A 24,497-nucleotide genomic window follows, 5' to 3' on the forward strand; every position below is an offset into this window, starting at 1 on the left:
GAGCCAGCGCTGCCATGGTACGTCTTGGCGTATACGATCGACTTCAAGTAGATTTACCGGATGTCGACCGGATGATAGCGAGTAGTCGAGGTATTTTTTCCATGTGCAAACGAGCTCAGACCGACTTTGTATCCGGGCACCGCTCGAGAAGCGACCGACTAGCGCGCACATAGCATCCGCATACGTGTACGCGGGGGAAGATGGCGACTGGCAACCAATGTCTTTCTCCACCAGAATTCGAGATCCAGTCGAACATCTGTACAAATCGCGCCACATGACGCATCTCTTCCTGGTCGAGGTTGCTCGAGCGAGCAATCGCAGTTGTAGTGGTGTGCTGCGACTAAAGTCGCAAATCTGCTGTACTCTTGCATGATCTTATAGCCAATGGTTCTGCTTTTGTTTCCACGCAATATCTTTTAGTTGAAGTCATAATTCGACGTTGATTCTCCGGTCACATGCAAAACCAAACCAAGCCACTGAAAGACGAGACATTTGTGATATCGCTTTGAGAGACACCACGCCTATTCCTGATGCGGAAGTCTGCCGACCCGAGCCGTGTGTGGAGCCGCGCGGTTGACGCACTGTCGTACAACCTTCCTCAAAAGATGGCAGCTACTGCAATGTGAGTAGTACGCGGTGGGTGCATTGCATGCTGCAAGACCGGAGCAACTCCCTAGGTACTACCCTGAAAATCATGCCGTTCGATGACCCGCTCAGTCGCGCTAGCAACAAGTGTCGCGGGAGGCCTATCGATTGCAAATTCGAGCTTGCTGCTTTGCGATCATTGGCTCGGCCGTCTCGGTGAACGCCGCAATTAACAGTATATTCGGCAGAATGTACAGGTCGGTAGCCGCGTTTGCAACATCGACATCGATGCATGCAGAGCACAGTGCTAGCTTGTTGGGAGGATCCGGCTGTTACCTACCTGCTGCATCAAATCCTTGCTCGTGCAAACAGCCCAATAGATGTACAGTCTAATGCAGAGGGCTTCCGAGGAGAGCTGAGCGGCGGGACGTTTCCTGTCACTGGCAGTCCATTGGCATCAGCATACTTTAAGTGTTTGGAGTGTCGAGTGCTCTTCGTTGTTCCTATGATCTGATTAGCTTAAGCATGGAGCTCATCATCACGCCCACACAGGCCCTCGTGCCTTTGTCGGTTCTGTTCTTAGTCTACCACGCAATTCGGGCATTGTTTTTCGGAAAGCCAGAGTCCAAGCATTGGGAGGAGCTGCCAGTCGTGGGCCTCCAGAGAGGATGGTTTGAATGGGTGTGGGCGACCTTGAAGTCTATCCGGAAGACCCAGGACTGGGCGTTTGAAGGGTATCGCAAGGTATGATAGTCTTCGATATCAGTAGAAATCTACTCATCCTTAATCTTCTAGTTTGCCAGCGTAAACAGCCCTTTCATCTTACCTAGCATCGACAGAGGAGCGATGATAATCCTTCCGCCTCGTCTGATCAAGAAGGTCTACTCACTGCCAGAGTCTACGCTCGATATCCACGCGACGCAGAGTGAGACTATCCAAACGAAATGGACAGTCTGGGACAAAGAAGTAGCCGATAATGACTTCCAGATCAACGTCGTGCGTCATCAGATTACGCGAAATCTCGAGCATTTGACGCCGCTGATGGCCGACGAACTTGACAGAGGCTTTGAGCGTTGGTGGGGAGGGAAAGGCGACACAGAGTGGAAGGAAGTCGCAGTATGGGATGCTTGCTTGAAGTTGATCGCTGGTGCAAGTAACGGCGCCTTTTGCGGCGCGCCGCTATGTAAGTCGCTCGGGGTGCCTGGTTGGAAGATGCGCAAGCGCTGATAATGTCGCAGGCCGTGATGAACAGTTTTTGAACGATCTTAGGGATCACGCAATGAGCATCTTTGCCGGCGCTATGCTTATCAACGCATCCCCCAAGCCGCTCAAGCCAGTGACTGGCTTTCTTGTAGGATCGACTTGCTGGTACTTGCGTAGAAAAGCAATGAAGGGCTGCTTGCCTTTCGTGACCGAGAGATTGAACGCTACTGCCCGTTTCAAGGCTGACCCGAAGTGCGGGTGGACACCACCGGTAGGATTCCGCCCCTTGCATTAACGAGCTGCGCATCAACATACTTACCCGGTCCCAGAAAGATGGTCTCCAATGGCTTATCGATGAGTGCTACGCCGCAGCCGCAAAGGGAGATGCAGGGCAGTTGGAGCCGAAGCGAGTGGCGCATCGGCTCTTGTTGGTCAATGATATATCTCTTCATTCGACCAGCTTCACTGTGCAGAACGTCATCCTGGACCTCTTCAGCTCGGATCCGGCAATGGGGTATGTTGATGCGCTGCGAGACGAAGCTGCATCCGTGCTCGCCAAGTCTGGTGGTGTATGGACGCGCGATGCGGTGCGGGATTTGAAGCTCATCGACTCAATGATCCGTGAATCAATGAGGCTTAATCCGTTCGCCATTGTCGGACTTCCGCGAACAGTATGTATGCCAACAAGTATTAAAGGACTGGTATTAACGAAGTGCAGGTCGTTCACCCCGAAGGCATTCGTCTCCCAGTTTCCAACGTTCATGTGCCTCAAGGTACCATGATCGCGGTTCCAATGGAGCCAATCCATTATGACGAGAGTATCTATCCCCAAGCACGCAGCTTCAACGCGTTCCGGTTTGCAGACCCGAACAATGTGACTAGCATCGTCGACAACTTTGCAACCAAAGACGACCTTGAGGCTGCTAAAGCGGACACGAACGAGCGGAAGGGCAAGTCGACTGCTACGCTTGACGATGCTTTCCTCGGGTTCGGGTTCGGCCGACACGCCTGCCCCGGGCGATTCTTTGCCTTGAATGAGATGAAGGTCTTCATTGCGCACATGCTGTTGAACTATGACGTTGAACACATGGCGGTTAGGCCGAAACCTTTGGATACTGTGTGGCTAAAACTTCCGTTGCATGGTGGGAAGATCCGGGTGCGACGCAGGCCGTCAAGTGTGTAGATAGAATTAAGATATCCTCTGTTAATCCTCATCCGGTGTTAATCCGACAGCCGTCGCTGTATTGATTCGAGCCTTTGCTACAGACGCTTGCCGGGCGAACACACTGGTTTGCGCTTCGTGTTCGATATTGATGTCGAGATCGTCATAACGGCTCTTCCCAGGACAACGGCATACTTGCGCAGGGCCAAAAGTATGTCTCGGGCACTGATTTGTTCGTCGTCAACTCGTATGTCCCAAACTCCCGTTCGGGTAGATCGCGAGAGTATTCAGACGCCAGCTAATCTCCCTGGTCGCTTCCTCTCTCTTCGCGCTCGGGGGCGGTAGTGCAGGAAGACCTCCTCATGCAGGATCGCTCATCGCAGGTCGGCCGACTTATGATGCGGGTGTGGGAGGGATTCTTGTGTTCCTGATGAGCAGCGATCTGAATGACACCTAGGGCTAATGTTTAGCTGAATCGGCCCAGCAGCATGTATTCCTGAGAGAAACCGGTAGTGCGTGGAGCGCTTGCAGAGGGGAGTTAGCGACGGATCTCTACACAGATCTCACAATCCGTGGCGTCGTACTTGCTGCGGTGTTGCTGTTTGCGCGACTGTGGTACCTCCCAGAGACGCATGAGGCTAATATCCTGGACAGTTCTGGCATGCTGTTCAGTCTTGGTCGCTACTTCCTGCTATCGTAGCTGATTTACCCAAGACAGACGTCGCTTCCTAGACGGAAACCTACAACTTGGTGCGGACCTTCGAACAAGTCGGATACCACCATCGCTGTCACCGTGTAAAATAGTTCCTTTGATCAAAACCTTCAATTGAACTCGTCGCCATCGTTGCGCGCGCAACTGCGGAGCGAATGGGCACACGGCTTCGCGAGCCAGGCGGGCCTTGTACGTGAGATCATCGCAACTGGCATGTGGACGAAGGTGACCGAGATGCGTCAGTGGCGTTTACGAGTATAGCGGCTGGGCTCAGCTTGAGGTATCAGTATCGTGTGTTGCTGGTTGATTGTTGTTGGAGGAAGCGTCCGCCCCCTTAAGGGAAACCACGCTAACCATGGAACCTTGGAAGCCACATGAGAGGATGCACGTGAGAGCGAAAGAGATAACTGCACGACAGCGTAGTTACATGTACAGATATCGCTCACAAGCCTTTGGGACTGCTATGAGCTTCTCAAACACTCCTGTACCAATTGCACGCGAGCCTGGAGACTGACCACGTGATTGGGTACTAGCGTGTAATGGATGCCCCGACCGGCAAGCTGCTTTCGGAACGCGTCGTCGATGCGCATCCACGCCTCCGTCCCGTCTGGCATCAATCGCGTCCCGTCGTCGGCAAGCCAACTACAGCCAGCTTCGCATAGCACCACAACGCCCGCCTTCATGCGCCGCTCGAGTTCCTTCCACTTTGCCGATGCGAGCATCTCGCCTGCCGCTCCTTCGCCCACGAACAGTTGCGCGTATATGATAGGATCGAGACCGGAGCGATCGGAGATATACCATGTGGTCGGCGGCGTGTCAAGACCGATGACAGCCTGTTCGGCTTCGAATTGCGCGTCGAGGATGTGCTTCTGCAGTTGCAAGGATCGGGACGGCGATGCAGTGATGTCCTCGCGGCTGAAATGCTTGTCGTGTAACACTTTGCGCGCGACCTCTCGGATGATCACCGGCCTCGAGGCTACCTCTGTAACTGGAAGGGCTGTGTCACGTTGACGAAACGCGTGTTCGAGTGCGTTCACAAGCGTCGTCTTGCCGGTACATTGGGCGCCGATAATGTAAAGACAGCGACTGAGGGCTGCCTCATTCGCCATTATGTTTGTGGTGAGTGCTGGGGAAGAGTCAGAAGTCAAGACAGACGCTGCTCTTACGGTAAGTCTTGTTTTGCCGCTTTGGGTAGTTCGGTGTAACGTCGCACAAGCAAACGCAATCCTTCACGAATCACGAAGACTTTCGTCTGTGTAGACCCCGCATCAAGCCACTCTCTTTCTGCAACATTGCGGCGCACTCCTCTCCATCACAACAATGAGCAGCTTGCGAACTTTTCGCGTCGTGCTCTCGCGTGATTTCGATCCAGAGATCACACCATGGAATTACACAGTTGCCAGCCTCCCGCAGGCCAGGCAGACAAACGCGGCTGGATTTGTCAAGTGCCTTTCCCTTGTTTCTTCGGGAACGGTGCAGGAGATCGTCCTGCGGTTTGAAAGCGCGCCCTCCAACCGTGTTACACGCAAAGAGCCTTTGGACAGACTCCTCCTCCTTTCGCTGGCGGACTTCCGCTTGCGTTGGCCTTCAAAGTCGCCAGATGACCCACCACGCGTAGCCACTGGCAGAGAGAACGGCGATTACGTCACAAGACTACTCACCACTGGCGTTGTACTCAATGGGATTCACTACCACTTCTTTGGCCATTCAAACAGCCAAACGAAGTCCAGATCTTGCTTCATGTATGGCGCATCGAAAGAAGACATCTCTGCCAAGATCGAAGCTATGGGTGATCTCTTGAAACTCAAGTCCGTAGGCAAGAAAGCAAAACGAATTGGGTTGCTTTTCTCTAGCGCAGAGGCCGCGCTTGATCTCTCCCCGGAACGCTGCAGAGACATCGACGACGTCAAACGCGATGATTACGTTTTCACCGACGGATGTGGTCTGATATCTCTTCAACTTGCTCGACAACTGGCCCAGAGACGCAACATAATATTTCGCAATCAGCGCTACCCACCGTCCGTATTCCAAATTCGATATCGTGGATACAAGGGCGTATTGACCTTGGACCCTACCCTTCAGGGTAAGGAACAGGTACAGTTTCGAGAATCTATGAGGAAGTTCAAGGATGCGTCTGATCACAGTTTCGCGGTCGTAGACTATTCCAAGGTTAGATTTCCAAATCGTCTCTTGGTCTATTGAGCTGACTGGACTTAGCCTTACGTCTATGGTAGCCTAAACGATGAGGTGGTGGTGCTCTTGCATACGCTGGGTATTTCGGCGGATATCCTTCTCGACAAGCAGCAGCAGCATCTGCACTTCCTCAATAACGTTAGCCAAGGTAATCCTGGGGCAGCCTTCCAGTATCTCTCATACAGTGGCAGACTCGATCTAGCAGAGAGACTGCTATTAGAAGGCATTGGATCTGTCCACACGCTCCTAGGAAGGATGATCCGAGAAGAGTACACCAAGATGCTGAACAAACGAAACGAACAACGATGTCGGATTCTGATCCGCCGTTCACGGCTTCTCTTCGGTATTTGCGACCCAAGTAGCAAGAATGGTCACCCGGGAAAGCTCAGAGAAGGTGAATGCTTTGTACGGATAACTGATGTTGACGGGTGAGCGCATACCATCATTAACACCGAGGTGATGGTAACGAGAAATCCATGCCTGCATCCAGGCGATCTCCAGAAATTCAAGGCAGTAGATATCCCGGAGTTTGCTCATCTAGTCGACTGCATCGTGTTCTCAACTGAAGGGAGTAGGCCAAGCGCTGATCTCATGTCAGGCGGTGATCTCGATGGGTACAAATGTAAACCTCTCGTATGCATCTGTCTCGAACTCGCTAATATCTTTTTAGTCTTTGTGACTTGGGATCCAGATATCATTCCACGAACGATGGCACAGCCCGCCCAGTACCCAGGAGGCAAAGAACTTGTAACTTTCGGCGAAGTGACCGGTGACGCCCGAGCGGAGTACTTTGCCCGATACACCAGTGCGTCCCTGGGGAAAGTCAAAAATCTCTACATGAGATGGGCGCGCCTCGGTCATGCCATGAGCCCGCAATGTCAACAACTCAATCGGTTGTTTTCTCAATGCGTTGATGGAAACCACATCCGGATTCCTGACGACCTCAAGGAATTCACGAAGTTAGAGGATCCGTCTGAACCTAAATATACCGTCGCTCCCTTCATCTTGGATGTTCTGCATGATGCTTGCACCCAGCTCATTCTTCAGGCTGACAACACACGACCCAACGACTGCGATGAAGTCGACGTGATGGAGCTCTTCCTCGCACGAGACAAGATGGCGATGTCTGAATTTGAATTACTGCATCTTCTACTGCGTTGGTGTAAGCATAGCGGTGAAGACATCCTCGAATACCGTCACCATCTCGATTTCAGTGCTTTGAGCGATGAGCAGCAAGTATGGTTTCTTAGCTGTCTTCCACCGTCTGCAACTGCGCCGAGTTTGGTACGGAACGGGCTTCTCCAGCCGGAACTCGTCACGCCTGAGGTGAAACTTTTTTTCCCTAGATCAGCCGCACCTGCACTGGAAACCGGTCTTCAGATCGTCCACCGACCGTAGGCAAGAATCTTTGCCTACCTTCTCTCAGGCCTTGTAAATCTTCCACAAGAAACTCATCATCTTGACAGTGGATGAACGTCTGAGCGTTGCGATATACGTACCAAAAAAAGATTGAAAGAGCAAGCGAAGTTCAAGTCGACACCAGCGTTGTAGTCTTCGCTTTCCCTCACTCACAAGGCCTACATTCACCAAAATACAAAATGCTACCAACCAAGGTCAACTACAGGCTGATTTGCGATGAGCATATGTTTCAATTGTAGATGGGGCACACAAACACGTTGACAGGTGTAGGAGCAGCGGAGACTGTAGCCGAGAGCAAGCTGGTTTGGAAACGATTACTAGAGCGGCGGGAGGTTGTGGAGTTGCCAGCTCAGGCCGAAGACATTGGTTCCACTCATTGACGTGCAGTGTCGCGCACCACTTTGTTCTTCATGTCGAAAGCCTCGGTCTCAGATCAACGCCGCCAACCGCTATCCCCGGGACTGTTACCTATTAAGTTGCAGATGTTCATGACTTGCACGCGATGCCGCAATGCACTTCTAATGCATCCATTACATAAGGCAATTCGGGACGACCCACAATGGTAGCCGGGAACCCGACGCGGCATCGGCAATCATGCCGGCCAAACATGCCGTTCCATTCCCATTGCCGCAACCAAGTTCACCCGTGTTGCAATGACCACCTTATCCCCCTGCCGCGCCTCAACGTGGAGCCTCATGCTTCGCTGTGCCTGCACTTTGTTCAAGCATGCGAATCCTTCCAAGTGTTCACCCGGCTTGTCTTTGCAAGGTCCCAGTCCCGACGGGACGAATCATCAGATTACTGCCAAGGCCCCATATTACTTCTATCTTCGTGTGTCACAAGGACTATAACTCGGCCTCGTCTGCTCGGTGACATCCTCGTACTCGACTGTCAAGTGTTGCGTTCGCGTAATGCCGGAGTTTGTCTCCACTTTACTCTCCTCGCTACCATTCCGAAAGCCCGGGCTCAAGATACTGTCCTGGCTATCGTGGCCCAGGGTTGTTTCAGATACGCCCGACTTCCCATGCTGCTTGGCTGACCGAAGAGTCTTGCTCCCGATTGTAGCGAGCTTCACGCCCGACCGACTACGCGATCTGTATCCACTTGGACCTTGCTCACCGCGTGAGCTACCAAAGATTCCCCGGCCAAAGATGCGGTCGAATAATGGCTGCAAAGTCGGTATGCAGGCGCCGATGATGATGGAGTTTCCCTCAATACTGGTCCAGATAGTGATGTCGGCCGTATCGTCTGTATTGCGTTGTTAGCATGGCTGATTCAACACCACATGCGGGTCTACTCACAGCTGAAGTCAGGGCTCGCAAGCGCTGGAAGTCGAGTCGACTTGTACACAGCTACGGCTGCTGCACTGTTCCAAGTGTGAGCGGAAGTTCCAAGACAAGCATATGCAAGCTTACATGGAACCCAGTCCCAGCGCGGCACTCAAGGCTATCTTCTTCTTGAGGTTGATCTGAAGTCCATACAGAACAACGGCGGGATATATCGCGAGGTAGAGGTCCACGACGGCGGAGATGGCTTCGCGACGGTCAGTCGAGTACTAGATTTACTGGCTGTGAACTTACTTCCAGCGACGATGGCGTAGTAGATCAGGATCCATGGGCTCCAGCAAGTACCCTGGACGGAGAAGTCCCACTGCGACCGAGACGGCGTACACTGTGCGAAGATGATGATGACACAGCCAAACAGAATCAACAAACAACCACCGGTCATAGCCCACAGGAACATCCTATGTTTCCGGCTAGGGTTGGTGATTCTCGTCAGGAGAGCGACAACGGCCAGCTTAGGGATTCCGAACGAGAATATACCGGGAGGGAAGCCCGCAAGGGTGTACAATATAGCACCAGATTTTTGCTCGTCGCTGAGCACGGAGAAATGTCGTCCGTTTCCAGCTTGTACGGCTGCTATCGTGAGGCCAAGCATGATGTAGCCACATATCTACACGACGCATCAGCATGCTGGGCCAGTGAGAACATTATGAAGAAAGTACGCACCATCGACAATATGATCAGCCAGTCGTCGAGGCCTAGTCTTGATAGAATTTTGACTCTAACATAGAGTCTGGCCGCAACGAAAACAGTCGCTACCGTCGTCAACGAGATGCATACTGCCAAAACCGTTGGACCCTTAGTTTGTTGGGCAAAGCCTTCGGAAAGATCTTGCGATACTGCCATGTTGCAACAAGGCTAGGTGGGGAACCAGATGATGAGGAAGAAGCTACAGTGCTGGAGCCTAGGTTCAGTTTGATATAAGCTCGACTGGACATCAGACTCTCTGCGTATCCCCTGCGCATGCCTGCAAAAGCATTATCGCCCTCTGACCACCAACACCAGGGGTCTCAAGAGTTCGTGCGCAGTTTCGTCATGTAGCAATGCGGCTTAGACCTGGGAGCTTTCAGAAGTTCGCACCGCCCCTGGTGCCGGACATGGTTTCCGGAACGACTGTACTTTTTTCAGAAAGATGACGATCGTGTGTCAGTCTACGGACTATCTTCTGAACTGGGAAGCGCGAGAGTAATCATTCCCATGCAGCGCGGGCGACGCCAGCCCCACACGTGCTCGCACGTACATCGGATGCATAGGCCCGTCAAAAGAATCGACTGAACGGGTGGCCCAACCCAATCAGAGCCATTCCGGTCAGATATGTCTTCTAATAGACTGCACAAAGCCTTGAAGTAAGGTCTACGAAAGCAGTTCAGATATGCATTCGCGCATGGGTTTATCTGACTTCCGGTGGACAAGGTATCTGCTCCTGTCGCCAACTTGCTCAGCCAGCGGTAAGCAGATGTCCTGCCAATGACAGGGGTGAAGGACGTTGTCAGGCAGCCCGCTCGGCTCATCGATTGATCAACGGGCGTCCCGTCTGCGGGAGTCGATAACATGATCTTGGGAAGCGACAAGAGAAGGAACTAATATGGAAATCTGTGTTACCTTGGGCATTCCAATCTTTTCATTCTATACTCATGAAGACTACGCCGCATCTTCCCACATACATCCTTCACATCCTTCTACAGGGTGTGTCTCACAGGAGCTGTAAGATCATCGATGGAGTGACTATTTGTGGTGCCTGGATGAGCTGATTGGTCTCCACTTAGCGACGGCTGCGTTGCCGATGCCGCACTAATGTGGCTGTTTAGCCGGCTTGCCGCTCAGCCGCTCTTTCGGGCCCAAAGCCACGGGCCGTGTGGGGGTTTCGGCCTGCCACTGACTCTTTTCGAGCCCCATTCCCCACACTCACACCACTCGCGACAACAGTTCCCCTTTCCAAGGGATCGCGACATTCTATTGGTGTTCGTCTCATTCCAATTTGGAGCTCATGGAATGATCAGAACGTTCTAATGAATAAGTGGAGTGATGGGATACTAGATCGCAACTGCAAGCCTGCTCTATTTACAGAGGATTACCTTGACAAATGTTGGTTATAACTGATCAGAGGTCCTTCAAGTGGGGGCTGTTCTCCAGCAGGCCATCATTCGAGTGCCAAGACGGACGATGGTATTGGAAAGGAAGTCAGGCCCACTGACTTGGGTGTGAATGCTCCGCGGATTCATCGTCCTTCAGTTGAAACTTGTCATGCTGCGCCGTTTTCCGCCTCAGGGTATTCTTCTCGCCTACTGTTGCCAAAACATCCTTCCCGTCTGATAACACGCCGCCATGAGTCGCAAGCCGCTGACCACACCGGCAATGCTGCTGTCCATCTCTGTGGAGACTCGTGAATTGGACCGAAGGAATTGACCTGCAGTTATAAGAGAGAAACGTGTCAGCTGTACATCCAGCAGTGCCGTGAATCCTTTCACCTTCAACCCGTTTTACCGCCCAATTACTTTCCACTTACCCCTTGCTCGTTACTTTTGAACGTGTCAAAACTTTGCAAACATGCTGGTCGATCTCGGCATTGCAGTGCGTGCGAACGACCCAAGCGCCGTTCCATGCCTACTGGAGAAGCTGTCGGAATTCGGGGGCAAACCCTCTGTTGATCACAATGACACTCGCATGGCAATGCTTTCGCAGGCTAAAGCGCTCGTCAGAGCGCTGCAGACTCCCCGTGAGACCATGATCGAGCAGAACTGGGCCCAGGTATGTGCAAGATCTGTGTAGAGGTTCCTATGTCTAAGCGATGTCACTAGCCCGGCTGCCATACCGCCATCACCACCTGCTATAATGCAGGTGTGTTTGGTGTACTTGGAGACAAACCACTGAAGGTGGACGACATTGCGAACAAGCTTGGAAAGCCTCGCGAACTGTTGGGTAAGCTTGCATACTAGCGAATCGTTCCGCGACCTCGCTTACACTGGTAGCTCGCTTGATGAGGCACATTGCAGCCATGGGTTACATCACGGAGACCGACAGTGATGAATACATGGCGACAAACTTCTCGAAGGCCTTGACTATCCCTATCATTGGAGATGGCTATCCAGCCCTGTAAGTGTTCTCGGTGCTTGAGACGTTGCTAAACTGGGTCCTGTGCTGATCAAATCAGTGGCGGTGGAGCCCACCAGTCTTGCAGCAAGTTCTCGGAGTACTTGCAGAAGAATGACTACCAGCTCACCTCAGACATAACCAATGGGCCGTATCAGTATGCTTTCAATACTGAGCTTGACATGTTCCGGTATCTGGATACACACCCGCCCCTGGGTCAGCAATTCAACAACCACATGGGTGGCTATCGTCAGGGTCGACCAAGTTGGATGGACTCGAACTTCTACCCTGTGCAGGAGCAGCTGATAGACGGTATGGACAACTCTAAAGACGCCGTCCTGTTGATAGACATTGGCGGCGGTTACGGTCAGGACATCCAAGAATTCAGGTATGCTGCCACAAGGCCTAGTCCAGATTCGCATGCTAACGACACATTCAGATCGAAGTATCCTCAAGTACCCGGCCGGCTTGTGTTGCAGGATCGGCCTTCCGTCATCGATGGAATTGAGCGACTGGATCCCAGCATCGAACGTATGGAGTATGACTTTCACACTGAGCAACCATTGAAAGGTACGTCTGGCAGCTGCAGAGCTACCCGTCAGACGCTAATCGACTCCCAGCGGCGAAAGCATACTACATGCACTCCGTGTTGCACGACTGGCCCGACGACGTGTGCAAGAGCATCTTAAAGCAAGTTGCTGGCGCCATGAAGAAAGGCTACAGCAAACTGCTTATCAACGAAAACGTCATTCCGGACAAGGGCGCTGACTGGCAAGCCACTGCTTTGGATATGATGATGATCACCCTTTTCTCTTCGAAAGAGCGTACGTACTCGCAATGGAGCCAGCTGTTGGAGTCGCCGGAACTTGGATTGAAGATCGTTCGTGTCTGGACCGTTAAGCACTCGCAAGAGAGCTTGATCGAATGCGAGCTAGTTTGAGTCTTCATCGGCGGAGATGAAATCGCTTCAGAAGCTTGTAAAAAGAATAAAAGTCGTATACCTTACCTCCCTCCTGCTAAGTTTCGTTGCTTTGAGGTTGCCGACGTAGGCCGAAGCGGTGACCTATCGACAGTAAAGCGGTGACCTATCGAATTCACTATCTCGGACTAGTTCATTTATTAAGGTAAGCATTGTGCCTTCCGACTCTCCAGATCGTAATTTCCACTGCGAAACCTCTTCGATAACTCACCTTAACAACCAACGACTTCACCATGGCGTGCGGAGGAGGTTGCTGTGGCCCTAAGAATGCGGCAGCGATATCTACCGCGAAATCAGATGTCGCTTCTGCAGCCAACGTTGAGCAGTCAACAGAGACATCGAGCAGCGCGATGGTGAATAGCCAGCCCGGAGTGAATGCAACACTCGCTTCTTCTAGTTCTGAGTCTACTGCCTCTCGCGCTAGCGTCAACAACCTCGAGGATGCGACAACAAAGCCAAAGAGTTCATGCTGCTCATCATCAACAACTCCGCAATCAAAAGAAGCGAAAGCACCTTGTACTTCGACACAGCCAGCGGAAGAGGCCGAACCGAGCATGTCGTGCTGCTCAACATCGGCACCTGAGAACACAACGCCATCCAGCTCATGCTGTGAACCATCAGCTCTTCAAGGTTCGAAAGCATCCAAGTCTTGCTGCTCTTCATTAGCACCCGAAGAGCAAAAGCCGACAGACTCCTGCGGTTCACCATCGGAAATTGTAGCCTCGAAGCCGAAGGGCTCATGTTGCTCATTGTCGGCACCCGCGAAGCCGAAGCCGACGACCTCATGCTGTACATCGTCTACGCCGGTGAAATCCGAGACGAGAGGGTGTGGCAGCAGCAGCTCGAACAAAACGGTTGCACCAACTCCCTGCATTGGCAAGACCAAAGATGACTGCTGCGCAACCGAGAACACTGACGGTGTGAAGACTGTCATATCCCCATCAAAGTCCTCCTGCTGTACATCGGCACCCAAGGAGTGTTCAAACCCTCAACCAACATCTTGCTGTCCCCCGAAAGACGCGTCGAAATGTTGCAGCAACAAGAAAGCGGCTGAAGTGAACACCATCGAGATAGCAGACGACAACACCGACATCGAAAAAGGCGGCGTCGCACGCGAACACATCGCCATCAGCGTCTCAGGCATGACCTGCACAGGATGCGAGACAAAACTCCAGCGAACCCTCGGCAGTCTGAACTACGTCAGCAAACTGCAGACCAGCCTCGTCCTCGCGCGCGTCGAGCTAGACATCAACACCAACCTTGCGACCGCTGACGATGTCGTCAAACACCTGCACCGCACAACCGAATTCAAATGCGAGATCGTGTCGAATCAAGGCTGTAGTCTGGATCTCGTCTGCTCGGGCAACCCTTCAGCTTTGGTCAATGGACAGTGGCCGGAGGGAGTACTGGATGTGCGTCGCCTGGGCAAACAAACTATACGCGTGGACTACGATGCGAAGATAGTAGGAGCGAGGGACTTGATGAGCGACGAGTGGAGCCAATCGCTACAACTTGCACCACCGTGTCCCGATTCTTCCTTGGAAGCTGGTAGCAGACACGTCCGCAACATGGGGTTGTTGACATTGCTTTCGGCCATCTTGACCATTCCCGTGTTGGTCATGGCATGGGCTCCTCTTCCCGAGCGCGAGATCGCGTATGGCTCCGCGTCGCTTGCACTTGCAACCATCGTTCAAGTTGTAATCGCCGGACCTTTCTATCCGAAGGCTCTCAAGGCTTTGGTCTTCTCGAAGGTCATTGAGATGGATCTGCTCATCGTCCTGAGTACAAGCGCCGCGTACATCTTCTCGGTTGTTTCCTTTGGCTTTTTGGTCAGTGGAAAACCTCTATCGACGGGCGAGTTCTTCGAGACGAGTACACTGCTGGTCACTCTTATCATGGTCGGTCGTTGGGTGGCGTCGTTAGCACGCCAAAAGGCAGCAGAGTCCATCAGCATCCGTTCCCTGCAAACTCCTACTGCCTTACTAGTCGAGGACGCAGAAGAGCGAGAGATCGACGCCAGGCTGCTGCAATACGGAGATACTTTCAAGGTTGCACCAGACTCACGCATCCCCACAGACGGTACCGTCATCTCCGGCTCTTCAGAGATCGACGAGTCTATGTTGACAGGAGAAGCCCAACCCGTAGAGAAGCACGCCAGGTCCCCTGTCATCGCTGGTACAATCAACGGAAGCGGAACGCTCACCGTGCGCCTCACCCGATTACCTGGCGACAACACCATCACGACTATCGCAGGCATGGTTGACGAAGCAAAGCTTTCCAAGCCCAAGATCCAAGAGATTGCCGATACCGTAGCCAGCTACTTCGTTCCCGTCGTAGTCGCCCTGACAATCATCACGTTCGTCATCTGGGTCGCCATCGGCGTCGCTGTACGGCATCAATCAGGCTCCGAAGCGACCATCGAAGCCATCACATATGCCATCACCGTCTTGATCGTCTCATGCCCCTGCGCCATCGGCCTCGCAGTCCCCATGGTCATCGTCGTCGCATCCGGCGTCGCGGCCAAACGTGGTGTAGTCTTCAAGACAGCGGGCAGCATCGAAGTCGCATACAAAACCACGGATGTAGTGTTCGACAAGACTGGTACGTTGACGGCAGGGAAGCTGGCAGTGGTGCGGGAGGAGTATGCGGAGGTGGGCGGGGAAGCGAAGCGTCTCTTGCTGGGTCTGCTGCAGAACATTAAACATCCCGTCTCGGCAGCCATCGCCACACATCTCACGTCGCAGGGATCGTCTGCTTTAACGGTACCGGATGCTAAAGTCGTGACTGGCAAAGGTGTCGAAGGAACGATTGATGGCCAGAAGCTGCGCGCCGGCAATTCGAGATGGCTCGAGCTGTCCGACGATCCGCGCGTCCGTAACATGCTATCCGAAGGCCTCACCACGGTTTGCTTCACCGTCGAGAACGCGCTCATAGCCGTTTTCGGTCTGCAAGACACGCTACGACCTGATGCAGCCTCTACTATTGATCATCTCCGACGCAGCGGTATCAGTGTCCACATTCTATCTGGCGATGACGACGGCGCCGTCAAAGCCATTGCCGCGCAGCTCAACGTCTCGGAACACACCGTCCGCTCTCGTTGCTCGCCGGCGGACAAGCAGACGTACATCAAGGATCTGCTCGCAGCACCCTCTACAACGCCATCAAGTGGCAGATCGCGGAAGCCGATTGTCATGTTCGTAGGCGACGGGACGAACGATGCCGTTGCTCTTGCTCAAGCTACGATCGGCGTCCACGTCTCAAGCGGTACTGATATCGCGCAATCCGCTGCCGATGTTGTGCTCGTCCGTCCTAGCCTTTCGGGTGTGCTGACTATCATCAATGTGAGTAGAAAGGCCATACACAGGGTTGCATTCAACTTTGGATGGAGCTTCGTTTACAATACTTTCGCTGTTTTGTTGGGCGCGGGCGCTTTCGTGCATGCGAGGATACCGCCGGAGTTTGCTGGTTTGGGAGAGCTGGTCAGTGTACTGCCGGTAGTGTTGGCGGCAGTCTTGTTGAAATGGTCGAAAGTATGAGCATGTGCTTCCTCGCTCATAGTGCAAACAATCCCGAGGGCTCTCACTTAGTCTAGCTACAACGATAAAATACTTTGAAACAATCATACCACTATTAGTCATGGTCCTCAGATCTTAGGCAGACATTAATTCGTAATCCAGTACTAAAGTAAACTACTCAAACACGTGGAGTTCAACGGGGTATCATGCAACTCATCAACTGTCTCCCCAACACCAAATCCCTCTAGCTCAAGGCAAAAGCTTTTGCTCGAACTCATGTCGCTCGCGGTACTTAGCCAGCGCGATCGGAACCTCTCCACTGTACCCTAGCTCGCCCTGTGCCTTCTCCAACTTCCTAGTCACTTTGCCGACAAGCCGAGCGATCCAACGATCGTTGGCCATGGCGTGTACAGTGTTCTGGCCAGCTTTGCGCATGCCCACCATGGTCTTGTTCGACGCATCCTTGAAGCCAGAGTCCACCTTCTTTAGGAATGCCTTGAAGCCGTTGTCGTCATTGGCGTTCAGTGTTGTCCCTGAAACTTCGCTGCTGTTGGTGTTGACTGATGCAAGACTACTAGCTTCGCTATCAGACGTGGTGACACGCCTCAGCTCGCGAAGAACCTTGGCCTCCTCGAAGTCCTTATCCGACTCGATGACTTTGGTGGCTTTAACAATTGCGGCGACAAAGTTAAGAAGGTCTTGGTGGAACTGTGCCGGGAGATGGGCATGTGCGTTGACATGCATAGAAGCCTCGTCTCTCTTTAGCTTTCCGAGCTCTTTAAGATCCCGGATCTGCTTCGGAGTAGCCTCGGCTTCTTTTATGGCAGATTCCATCTCAAGCAGGTCGAAGTCGCTCTTCTTCTCCGGGAAGATGTGCTCATGGTGGGGAAACAGGAATGTGGGAATCGTGAGGACAGCATCCGCACCTCCTAATCGTACAACTTGCTTAAGTTCGACGGCATCCGGAAGAATCCTGTAAGCCATGACATCGGAGATCTTGAAGTGGGTCGTGATGTTGTAATTAGTGTTGATGGGGAAGTGGGCTTCGCTAGCAATCGGGCCCAGCTCCACAGCAAAATTGGCATCTGCGCACCAGGCTGATATCCGCGCTTCCAATCTACGAATCTCGGCATCTTGGGCTGAGTAATGCTTGAAAAAGTATTTTTGCATCAAGACAGTGAACCATTTCCCTGAGCCAGCTGCCGTGACGGACTTGAACTTGACAGGATGGAAGTAGCAGATGGGGCTGAGCATCAAGCGATAGAGGAAGGGTAGCCGATGTAAGAATTTCTTTACATTTGGGTACGATGTTTTGCGAAGAGTGGAGACTCTGATCGATTTGGTCGGTGGGTGAGGTATCGAGGGTTGCCCGTGGATCTGGGTACAAATCGCTGCCCGGAAATCATCGAGGTTTTCAATATCCAAGCGCACTCCCGGTTCTTCTTTTGACTTCTTCGTGTTTTTTGTGTCCTTTTCGTCGTCGGTCAAGCCAGCCTCCGCTCGTGCCTTCGATGCCTCTACCAGCCCCTCCTTTGCTTTTGTAATGGCGCTTGTGTCGTTGATATAGCGTACCAGCTCTTTGTACTTTGTGTGGGCGCGCTCCTCATCTGGTGAGATCTTCTTGACAGATGAGAATGCGGATTTGGTGTCTTCAGCCTCAGTCGGTATTTTCCCCGCCGTAAGGTTTCTGACCATATCAGCCGGGCGGCCGTTGGCGTTGCCTTTCATCGTTGCCGCTCTGAGGATGGCAGTGTTGGTGACGACTACAGATTCGTCGTCATCTGGTTCTGGAACACCGTACTGTACGTCTCCAAAAGTGACTTCCCAATCCCCACCCTTCACATTCGCATACACATCGTCGACAGTTATCTCGCGGAAGAGGGGCACGACGACTTTGTCGACTTGAATGCCGAGTTCAATGTCGTCAGCGAGCTTTATCCCGGCTTCAACTCCATGAGCAACAAGTGTCATTGTGGAGAGTGAGAGCGTGACTCCCCGAACGACGAAAAGTCCCTTGACTTCGGTGTCAATCTCAAGAGCAGGTAGGTCGAAGAAGGCTATCTGATCGTTGATAAAGTGCAGGTCTCGTAGGAAAGTCTTTCGTAGCGTGCGGCGTGCCAAAGCAGCCGGTGCTTCGAATTGGAAGAGGCAGGTGATGAAGAGAACAGGCCAACAGAGGGACCAGAATACCCAGTACAGAAGCCATGATGTCGCGCATACTGCGTAAATGAAGTTGACAGTTGCAAAGATGGTCCAGACGGGAACGAAGGGTAAGATACGATGGCCATAAGCCTCGCCTAGGAGGATGGCGTAGACAAGTATGGGCGCTCCAGAGATAACCCATCGTAACGGCCAGGAGAGGGTAAAGGCTGCCAAGAGAGTGGCAGTGAGAAAGGCATCCGGTATTAGTCTACTGGTAAGCTCGCGTTTGCGCTCTGGCTCAAGCGAAGGCCCAGGTGCGGTCGGCGAGGGGACAGGTTTTCGCTTGGAAGCAGCCGGCGCTTCACGTCTCGGGGGTGAATCCATGCCTTTGAGGCTCCAGAGGGTAGAGGGGTAAGGTCAAAGGGAGTGGAGGTTCCGAGGGAGAGAAGGCATCGTGTTTGTGGAAAATGACCTAGTGCAGGCGCGGTCATTCAAGCCCTGGAGCAACTCGGCTCTGTTGGTGTGACGTCATGTCCACTGCCGTGTTCGGACTACCCCCGCACCCAAAGCAGAAGGAACAATCTGAGCCAGACCTGATTTGTCGCAGGAGAGGGCATGATGGCTGCCGCGGTTGGCCAAGACGTGTCTGTATAACCGTTGGATCACCGCTTCCACCTGTCGATCGCCTGTCCTGAAGCCCAGGTTTCCATGTATCGAACGGTGACGTAAACGCGCTAGTGGCTCATTGGTTACATCTGCAGGAACGAGGTTTGCAATGAAGGGATTAAACAGGTCTCTACCTCCCGAGGATGATTTCATTCGGGTTCTATCATGTACGGCCTGGCGGGATTCCAGACCAGGTCCCATTCGAGAACCACGTACCCGCACTCGTAAAGTCGCTATATTCTACGTTGCCAAACAGTTTATAATTGATGAACGCAAACCGGAAGTACTCATCCTTCGCATCCTCCGAACGACTCCAGGTGAAGTTTCCTGTGTCGCTTCCACCAATGCCCCGATACCGTTCCACATCGTTGACCACCACGCTGACGCCTTGGTATCCGCTGAGTAGAGTCTCCCATGCGAATGTAATGCCCGAATCATTCACGACAAGCTCCAGAATAGCTGGAATACCAGATCCGAGCTGGCCATCCCCTCTCAGCGCTGCGGCCGTCTGTAGTATAGAGTCAAAATCCCATCGTGCAATACCATTGACGAAGAGTCCAACGAGCAGGCCTTGACACAGCAAGCTCACACGTGTCTGCATCGCAGTACCTGGAAGGAGTAGGAGGGCGATTATGTAGTGGTGTATCCTAAGTGTAAGCTTCGGCATAGCTGCAAGGATACCCAGCCCAAGGCCCAATGTAGCGTATAGTGCAAGATAGCGTGGCAGTCGCCCTTCCTTACGGAAACACCATGCTTGGTACAAAACGACGGCAAACAAAATCAGCACGATGATTACTAATGCTGTGATAGCACCAGGCTGTTGTCGGATGTCGTTTCCTGTAAGGCGCTGTATGGGTATACGTTCAAATGTATATTTACCCAGTGCGCCAACCCAGGCACCGCCTATCCAGAGTATGGTCTTTTCGATTTGCGCCCTGCAATTACGCAGAGACTTGCGAACACTGAACTGATAGAAGAGGGCAGCAGCCAATGCCGCAGGCAAGAAGCGGCCAAGTGTTGTAGAGGCCAAGGAGGCGTAGTTTGAGTACGAGGGCGGATCTGATGCCATGCCGGTCTGGAAGAACAGAATCGTAAAGACGGGCGCAAAGAACGTCGCAGGGCTCGTGGTAAAGATGCCGAACAGAGCAGTGAAGATGGTCGAGAGGATCAGCAGATTCCAGCGCGGGTCTTCGCATTTGGCCGAAGCCTCACCAAAGGTAAAGGACATTGGAAAGTACGAGTCGAAGCCAATGCTGCTGATGCCATGTCGTGCCACAGCGCCGAAGCTGTCGCGCTCTCCTACCAAGGAGAGAACACCGCAACCGCCGCTGCCATCGCTGATTACCCCAGCGTGGATGGCCGCCGAGCATATGAACGAGTCCCCGCGATACACAAGCCCATCGCCCTGGGAATCCGGCGTGCCGCCAACCACCAGGGATCGATAGTTTATAACCTGCGGACCGATTGCGCGAGGGTTCAGGACTTGGGCGCTCGAGCAACCGGCGGGGCAGACGAAGGCGAACGAGGCGTTGGAGAAGGGGAGGCAGTTGCGGCCGTCGGGTCCGCAGCTCTCTGTAGAAGGCCTGGCGACGATCAGTACAGTCATCACAGCTGCGAGTACAAGAGGAGAGGCCATACCACAGGTTGTTGATACACGACAGCTTGACAGGCGCCCCGAGCCCTCCAATGTCAGACGGAAGCCCGCCGTCACTGATGACTACCGCGAAGACAACAATCCACACGATGCACGCCGCCGCATACACACAAATGCGCAGCCATTCTGGCAGCCGCGCGAGCAGACGCACAGGCAGTGTCTGCCAGCGCTCAAGAAAAGGCGTGATCGTGTATCTGCTCGGAGGCTTCGGCCCTTTGACCCAGTCGACAACCTTGCGGCTCCAGCGAGAGACGGGCGCCGGCGTGCGCGCGCTGAACCTTTTCCTCCATTGCGGGGTGACTTCTAAGTTCTGACCATTCGGTGCGACGCGGTCGCGGGAAGGGTCGCGTTTGGTCCCATGCTCGAGGTCCATGGTTTCCGGCACCGCGCGCTCGGGCGTGTCGCGTGCGGCCATTCGGGGGTACACGTGCGAAAAGAACGACGACAGCGGCTATGTACTCGCGATTATCATGTTGCAGAATTGCCAGAATACGAACAATAAGTATGCGACAAGGGAATATCGACCTAGACTGAGGTGGCGCACGGCAAGCATCATCGACTCGGACGGCTGCTGGATTGATCCACTTCGCCGCGCCCGAGGCCTCGAAAGGCTGGTTCCGATGCACCCGCGAGCTAAACACCCAGTGGTCCTCTTGCTCTACAACCCCATCCCGGATGCTACAATACCGCTGAATTACACCTCGTTTTGTCAGGCCGGATACGAGTGCCGAAGCCAGGCACAGCCACGCTGGTTGCATGAGTCTGCCGAGTCCGAGCTGAGCATGCCTCACATTGGCACCGTCGAAAATGTCGCGACAATTCCATAATGAACAAGGCCATCATTACTGTTTCTGGTCGCGAGCAAAAGACGAAATATTTCAGAACACTCTCCATGGCAAGAATGAACAATGCGCTGCTGTTTTATCCAGAGTACACGTTATCTGTAGATCTGACCTACATGAGCTGTCGGCAGGGCTACCGTTCCTTTTCTTGTATCATCAACCGGACGGCCTCCATCAACTAGATACGTACCACGCGGCCATCGCAGTGGTATCGTTGTTCAGACCGGTCTCGAAGTTCCCGCCGCATGCGCTACGTTTCGAGTGTCGACACAAACTTTGGCGTCCTCTGCGAAACAAGTGCACGTTTGGAGGAACCCCATGAAGCGGATACAATCCCCCGAAAACCATAGCTGGTGCACCACACGGTCTCAAATAGGCGACAGATCTCCCTGGTACAGGGATCGTGCTGGTCATGTTTGGTACTGAAAAGTCGCGGTGGGCGTTCCCTTGACCAACCGCATCTCGTGGCAGCAGCCCACACCGAAACGTTCACCCGCTTCAGCACGTTTTTGGCATCTGGTACTTTTTGTATGGAACCACTAATAGCCGGCTGGGGTATGGCACCCGCGTTACTGCCATTTCAATAATCTCGCGTGCTGTGAATCTTCCTCGCCTCTATGGGAATCTTACCTCGCAATGGCTGCACCGAGCAGACCATATGATACCCCACCGGTGCTGGTACGCCGTAATAATCCAAGGATGGCAGCTACGCCCATCGTAGTCGAGGGCAAGAATGAGGAGAATATGAACATGGACTTGGGGACAGGCGGGACGAGATCCCAACAATCGGATACGAGCAAGAACGAAACTCCGGAAGGTGCACCACCAATGCCATCGTCACGGTCACTGGACTCTCTTATGGGTACACAGGGTGTACTCCCATCGCAGTCCGAACAGCTCTCAACACTGGCCGTACCAACGCCTACCGATGGCCAGGGATCAACACGTCAGGCTTTCGCCGCACCTTCGTTATCGATGAATGCCACCTCGACTTTCTCTCTTAACTTTGTAGCATCTACCATCCGGCCAACCCTTACTGTGCAAGCAGATGCTATCGCGATGAACGAGGCCATGACCATCCAACCTGCTTCAACTGCAGTCCTAGGCCTTCTAGCGGACTCTTTCGCACAGGATGAAATTGCAGCCCTTCCCGGTGTCAACCAAGACGACCCTTCATTGGGAACAGTACCTGGAAGGAACCAAGGTAAGCTCCTGATGAAGAACACGCCTTGGGGACGTGCACGGAGTGTTGACTTTCATCTCTTTAGAAACTCCTGTACTGTTGACTACACCTGTAGTGACACCTCTCGCAACCCCTGAGAGTTCGACTGTACCGTCTGCAACTTCGGCGATGACAGTGGGAAAGCCTATGCCTGGGAAGAATCAACCGAAGCCTACGATGGATGTTTCTGCAGTGTCATTCATGATTCTGAGCGACTCCCGCTCAACGGCTATGTCAACTATATCGTCTTCTTCGACAGTGAGCATAGCCACTGAATCCTCTGCGAGTTCTTTCTCCCAGCCGCCAACATTGGTCATCTCGACTTCATCCCTGACAGTGTCCTCGACAACGACAAAGCCTTCATCGCTACCTCCAGTTCTCACCTTTGTCACCGTCACGCGAACAGCAGAAGCCAAAGAAGACATACAGCCATCCACTCAAACTATCATGGCGCCACAAGCTGTCACCACACGACAGTCCGTATCCTCAGGGCTTCGGACATTGTCCCTAGCTTCCGGATCAGTCATACCTTCCAGTCTGGCCACCGCCGTCAGTGTCGAGCCGCAGCACGGCTTGACACCCCTTGCAAGGACACTGTTCATCCTTTTTGGAGTGCTGGGTGAGTACCGCACCAGAGTCTTGCACGACGAATCTAACGTGAACACAGGCTTCGTCACGATTCTCCTCGCCATCGGTGTAACCCTGATAATGCGATCGAACAGAAGGCGCGCACAAGCAGCCCGACAACAAGCCGCCGGAAGCCCCATCAAAGACATCGAAGAATATGATGGCTACGGAAACACGACCCGCGTATCCGCCAACAGCTCAATCAAAAACGTCCTAACCGAGCCCGAAAAAGCCATTGTAAACCGCGCCGCTACGCCAGACGGAGAACCAGACGTAAGCACACTCCAACCCCAAACCCAACACAATGACGCTAACGGCGTTCTTCAGGCAAGCACAAAACCCTCCAACGCCCTCACCGAAGCCATCAACTCCTTCATAACCAAATCGCGACGCCTGACATACAAAATATCGCCCTGAAGACTGTATGTAGTAACGAAGAGGTGGAAATCAACACATGCTTGAACGGGTCACCAGCGCAACCTCGTACTATAATCGTTGCAGGACTTGATAATCAATTGTACATAGCATGACAAGACTGTATATACAAGATGGACATCGTTAAAATAATCATACAAAAATGAGTTGTGAACCTTTGACCTCCAACACCACTAACCTCACGCGTCTACCAACTAATCCGTAAGGCGCGTAGCAAGACGACACCAAAGCCGCGCATGATGACTAGGTGTAGTAATCGAAGCACCATCACGCCACAATCAGCACCTTCAAAAAAGCCGCTCGTTCCATCCATCTATCTGGCTAGCGGACTAACTAGTTTACTGCGGCGTAGCGGCGTAGTCCTTGCGGAAAGCGCTAGCGCTCGAAGTGCTTACCAGCATGAGCGTTAGTGGCTGTTAGTGCTGGGTTCGACGGACCCCACGCCGGACTTGCTACTTAGGGTAGGTTTTGGGGTGGTCAGCTTGTGGGGAGTGGGAATGGCCTGGGATGGGGGGTGGAGGGTATGATGGAAAAGGTGTGGGGGCGGGAGGAATGTGTGTTGGGTTTGGGATGGGCGAGGCTGAGGGTGTGGGTTTGAGGGTGTAGGATGATCGATGCGAGGGGGGTTGTCTTGGAGATGTGGGATGGGATGCATGATGATTCGTTTAATACTTGGTTTTTGCCTGATTGCTGTAGACGCTGGAGAAT

At 53.1% G+C, this 24,497-nt stretch overlaps 9 protein-coding genes across 9 annotated transcripts; 5 read left to right on the forward strand and 4 right to left on the reverse strand.

Moving 5' to 3' along the window:
- Window positions 1-1,110: 1,110 nt before the first annotated feature.
- On the forward strand, window positions 1,111-2,971 carry J4E84_003658 (uncharacterized protein; the record flags this gene model as incomplete). The annotated part of the gene is made up of 5 exons (XM_049386268.1): window positions 1,111-1,329; window positions 1,381-1,768; window positions 1,824-2,059; window positions 2,118-2,459; window positions 2,507-2,971. 5 exons carry the CDS (start codon window positions 1,111-1,113, stop codon window positions 2,969-2,971), a joined length of 1,650 nt encoding a protein of 549 aa, XP_049246117.1.
- A 1,152-nt stretch (window positions 2,972-4,123) lies between these two features.
- Window positions 4,124-4,771, reverse strand: J4E84_003659 (uncharacterized protein; the record flags this gene model as incomplete). Its single annotated transcript, XM_049386269.1, has 1 exon — window positions 4,124-4,771. The coding sequence occupies one exon, from the start codon at window positions 4,769-4,771 to the stop codon at window positions 4,124-4,126; it is 648 nt and encodes a 215-aa protein (XP_049246118.1).
- Window positions 4,772-4,982: 211 nt separating this feature from the next.
- On the forward strand, window positions 4,983-5,864 carry J4E84_003660 (uncharacterized protein; the record flags this gene model as incomplete). Its single annotated transcript, XM_049386270.1, has 1 exon — window positions 4,983-5,864. One exon carries the CDS (start codon window positions 4,983-4,985, stop codon window positions 5,862-5,864), a length of 882 nt encoding a protein of 293 aa, XP_049246119.1.
- A 2,233-nt stretch (window positions 5,865-8,097) lies between these two features.
- Window positions 8,098-9,212, reverse strand: J4E84_003661 (uncharacterized protein; the record flags this gene model as incomplete). Its single annotated transcript, XM_049386271.1, has 4 exons — window positions 8,098-8,522; window positions 8,576-8,640; window positions 8,690-8,807; window positions 8,855-9,212. The coding sequence occupies 4 exons, from the start codon at window positions 9,210-9,212 to the stop codon at window positions 8,098-8,100; spliced, it is 966 nt and encodes a 321-aa protein (XP_049246120.1).
- A 1,952-nt stretch (window positions 9,213-11,164) lies between these two features.
- J4E84_003662 (uncharacterized protein) lies at window positions 11,165-12,647 on the forward strand (the record flags this gene model as incomplete). Its single annotated transcript, XM_049386272.1, has 6 exons — window positions 11,165-11,365; window positions 11,416-11,536; window positions 11,611-11,710; window positions 11,769-12,095; window positions 12,147-12,277; window positions 12,328-12,647. 6 exons carry the CDS (start codon window positions 11,165-11,167, stop codon window positions 12,645-12,647), a joined length of 1,200 nt encoding a protein of 399 aa, XP_049246121.1.
- Window positions 12,648-13,425: 778 nt separating this feature from the next.
- Window positions 13,426-16,222, forward strand: J4E84_003663 (uncharacterized protein; the record flags this gene model as incomplete). Its single annotated transcript, XM_049386273.1, has 2 exons — window positions 13,426-13,540; window positions 13,704-16,222. 2 exons carry the CDS (start codon window positions 13,426-13,428, stop codon window positions 16,220-16,222), a joined length of 2,634 nt encoding a protein of 877 aa, XP_049246122.1.
- Window positions 16,223-16,450: 228 nt separating this feature from the next.
- On the reverse strand, window positions 16,451-18,727 carry J4E84_003664 (uncharacterized protein; the record flags this gene model as incomplete). The annotated part of the gene is made up of 1 exon (XM_049386274.1): window positions 16,451-18,727. The coding sequence occupies one exon, from the start codon at window positions 18,725-18,727 to the stop codon at window positions 16,451-16,453; it is 2,277 nt and encodes a 758-aa protein (XP_049246123.1).
- Window positions 18,728-19,172: 445 nt separating this feature from the next.
- On the reverse strand, window positions 19,173-21,078 carry J4E84_003665 (uncharacterized protein; the record flags this gene model as incomplete). Its single annotated transcript, XM_049386275.1, has 2 exons — window positions 19,173-20,592; window positions 20,648-21,078. 2 exons carry the CDS (start codon window positions 21,076-21,078, stop codon window positions 19,173-19,175), a joined length of 1,851 nt encoding a protein of 616 aa, XP_049246124.1.
- A 1,126-nt stretch (window positions 21,079-22,204) lies between these two features.
- J4E84_003666 (uncharacterized protein) lies at window positions 22,205-23,771 on the forward strand (the record flags this gene model as incomplete). The annotated part of the gene is made up of 2 exons (XM_049386276.1): window positions 22,205-22,709; window positions 22,804-23,771. 2 exons carry the CDS (start codon window positions 22,205-22,207, stop codon window positions 23,769-23,771), a joined length of 1,473 nt encoding a protein of 490 aa, XP_049246125.1.
- Between the last annotated feature and the right edge of the window lie 726 nt (window positions 23,772-24,497).

The sequence above is a fragment of the Alternaria hordeiaustralica genome (genome assembly GCF_023758085.1).
Source record: "Alternaria hordeiaustralica strain BMP 2776 chromosome Unknown scaffold_5, whole genome shotgun sequence".
NCBI classification, from domain to species: Eukaryota; Fungi; Ascomycota; class Dothideomycetes; order Pleosporales; family Pleosporaceae; genus Alternaria; species Alternaria hordeiaustralica.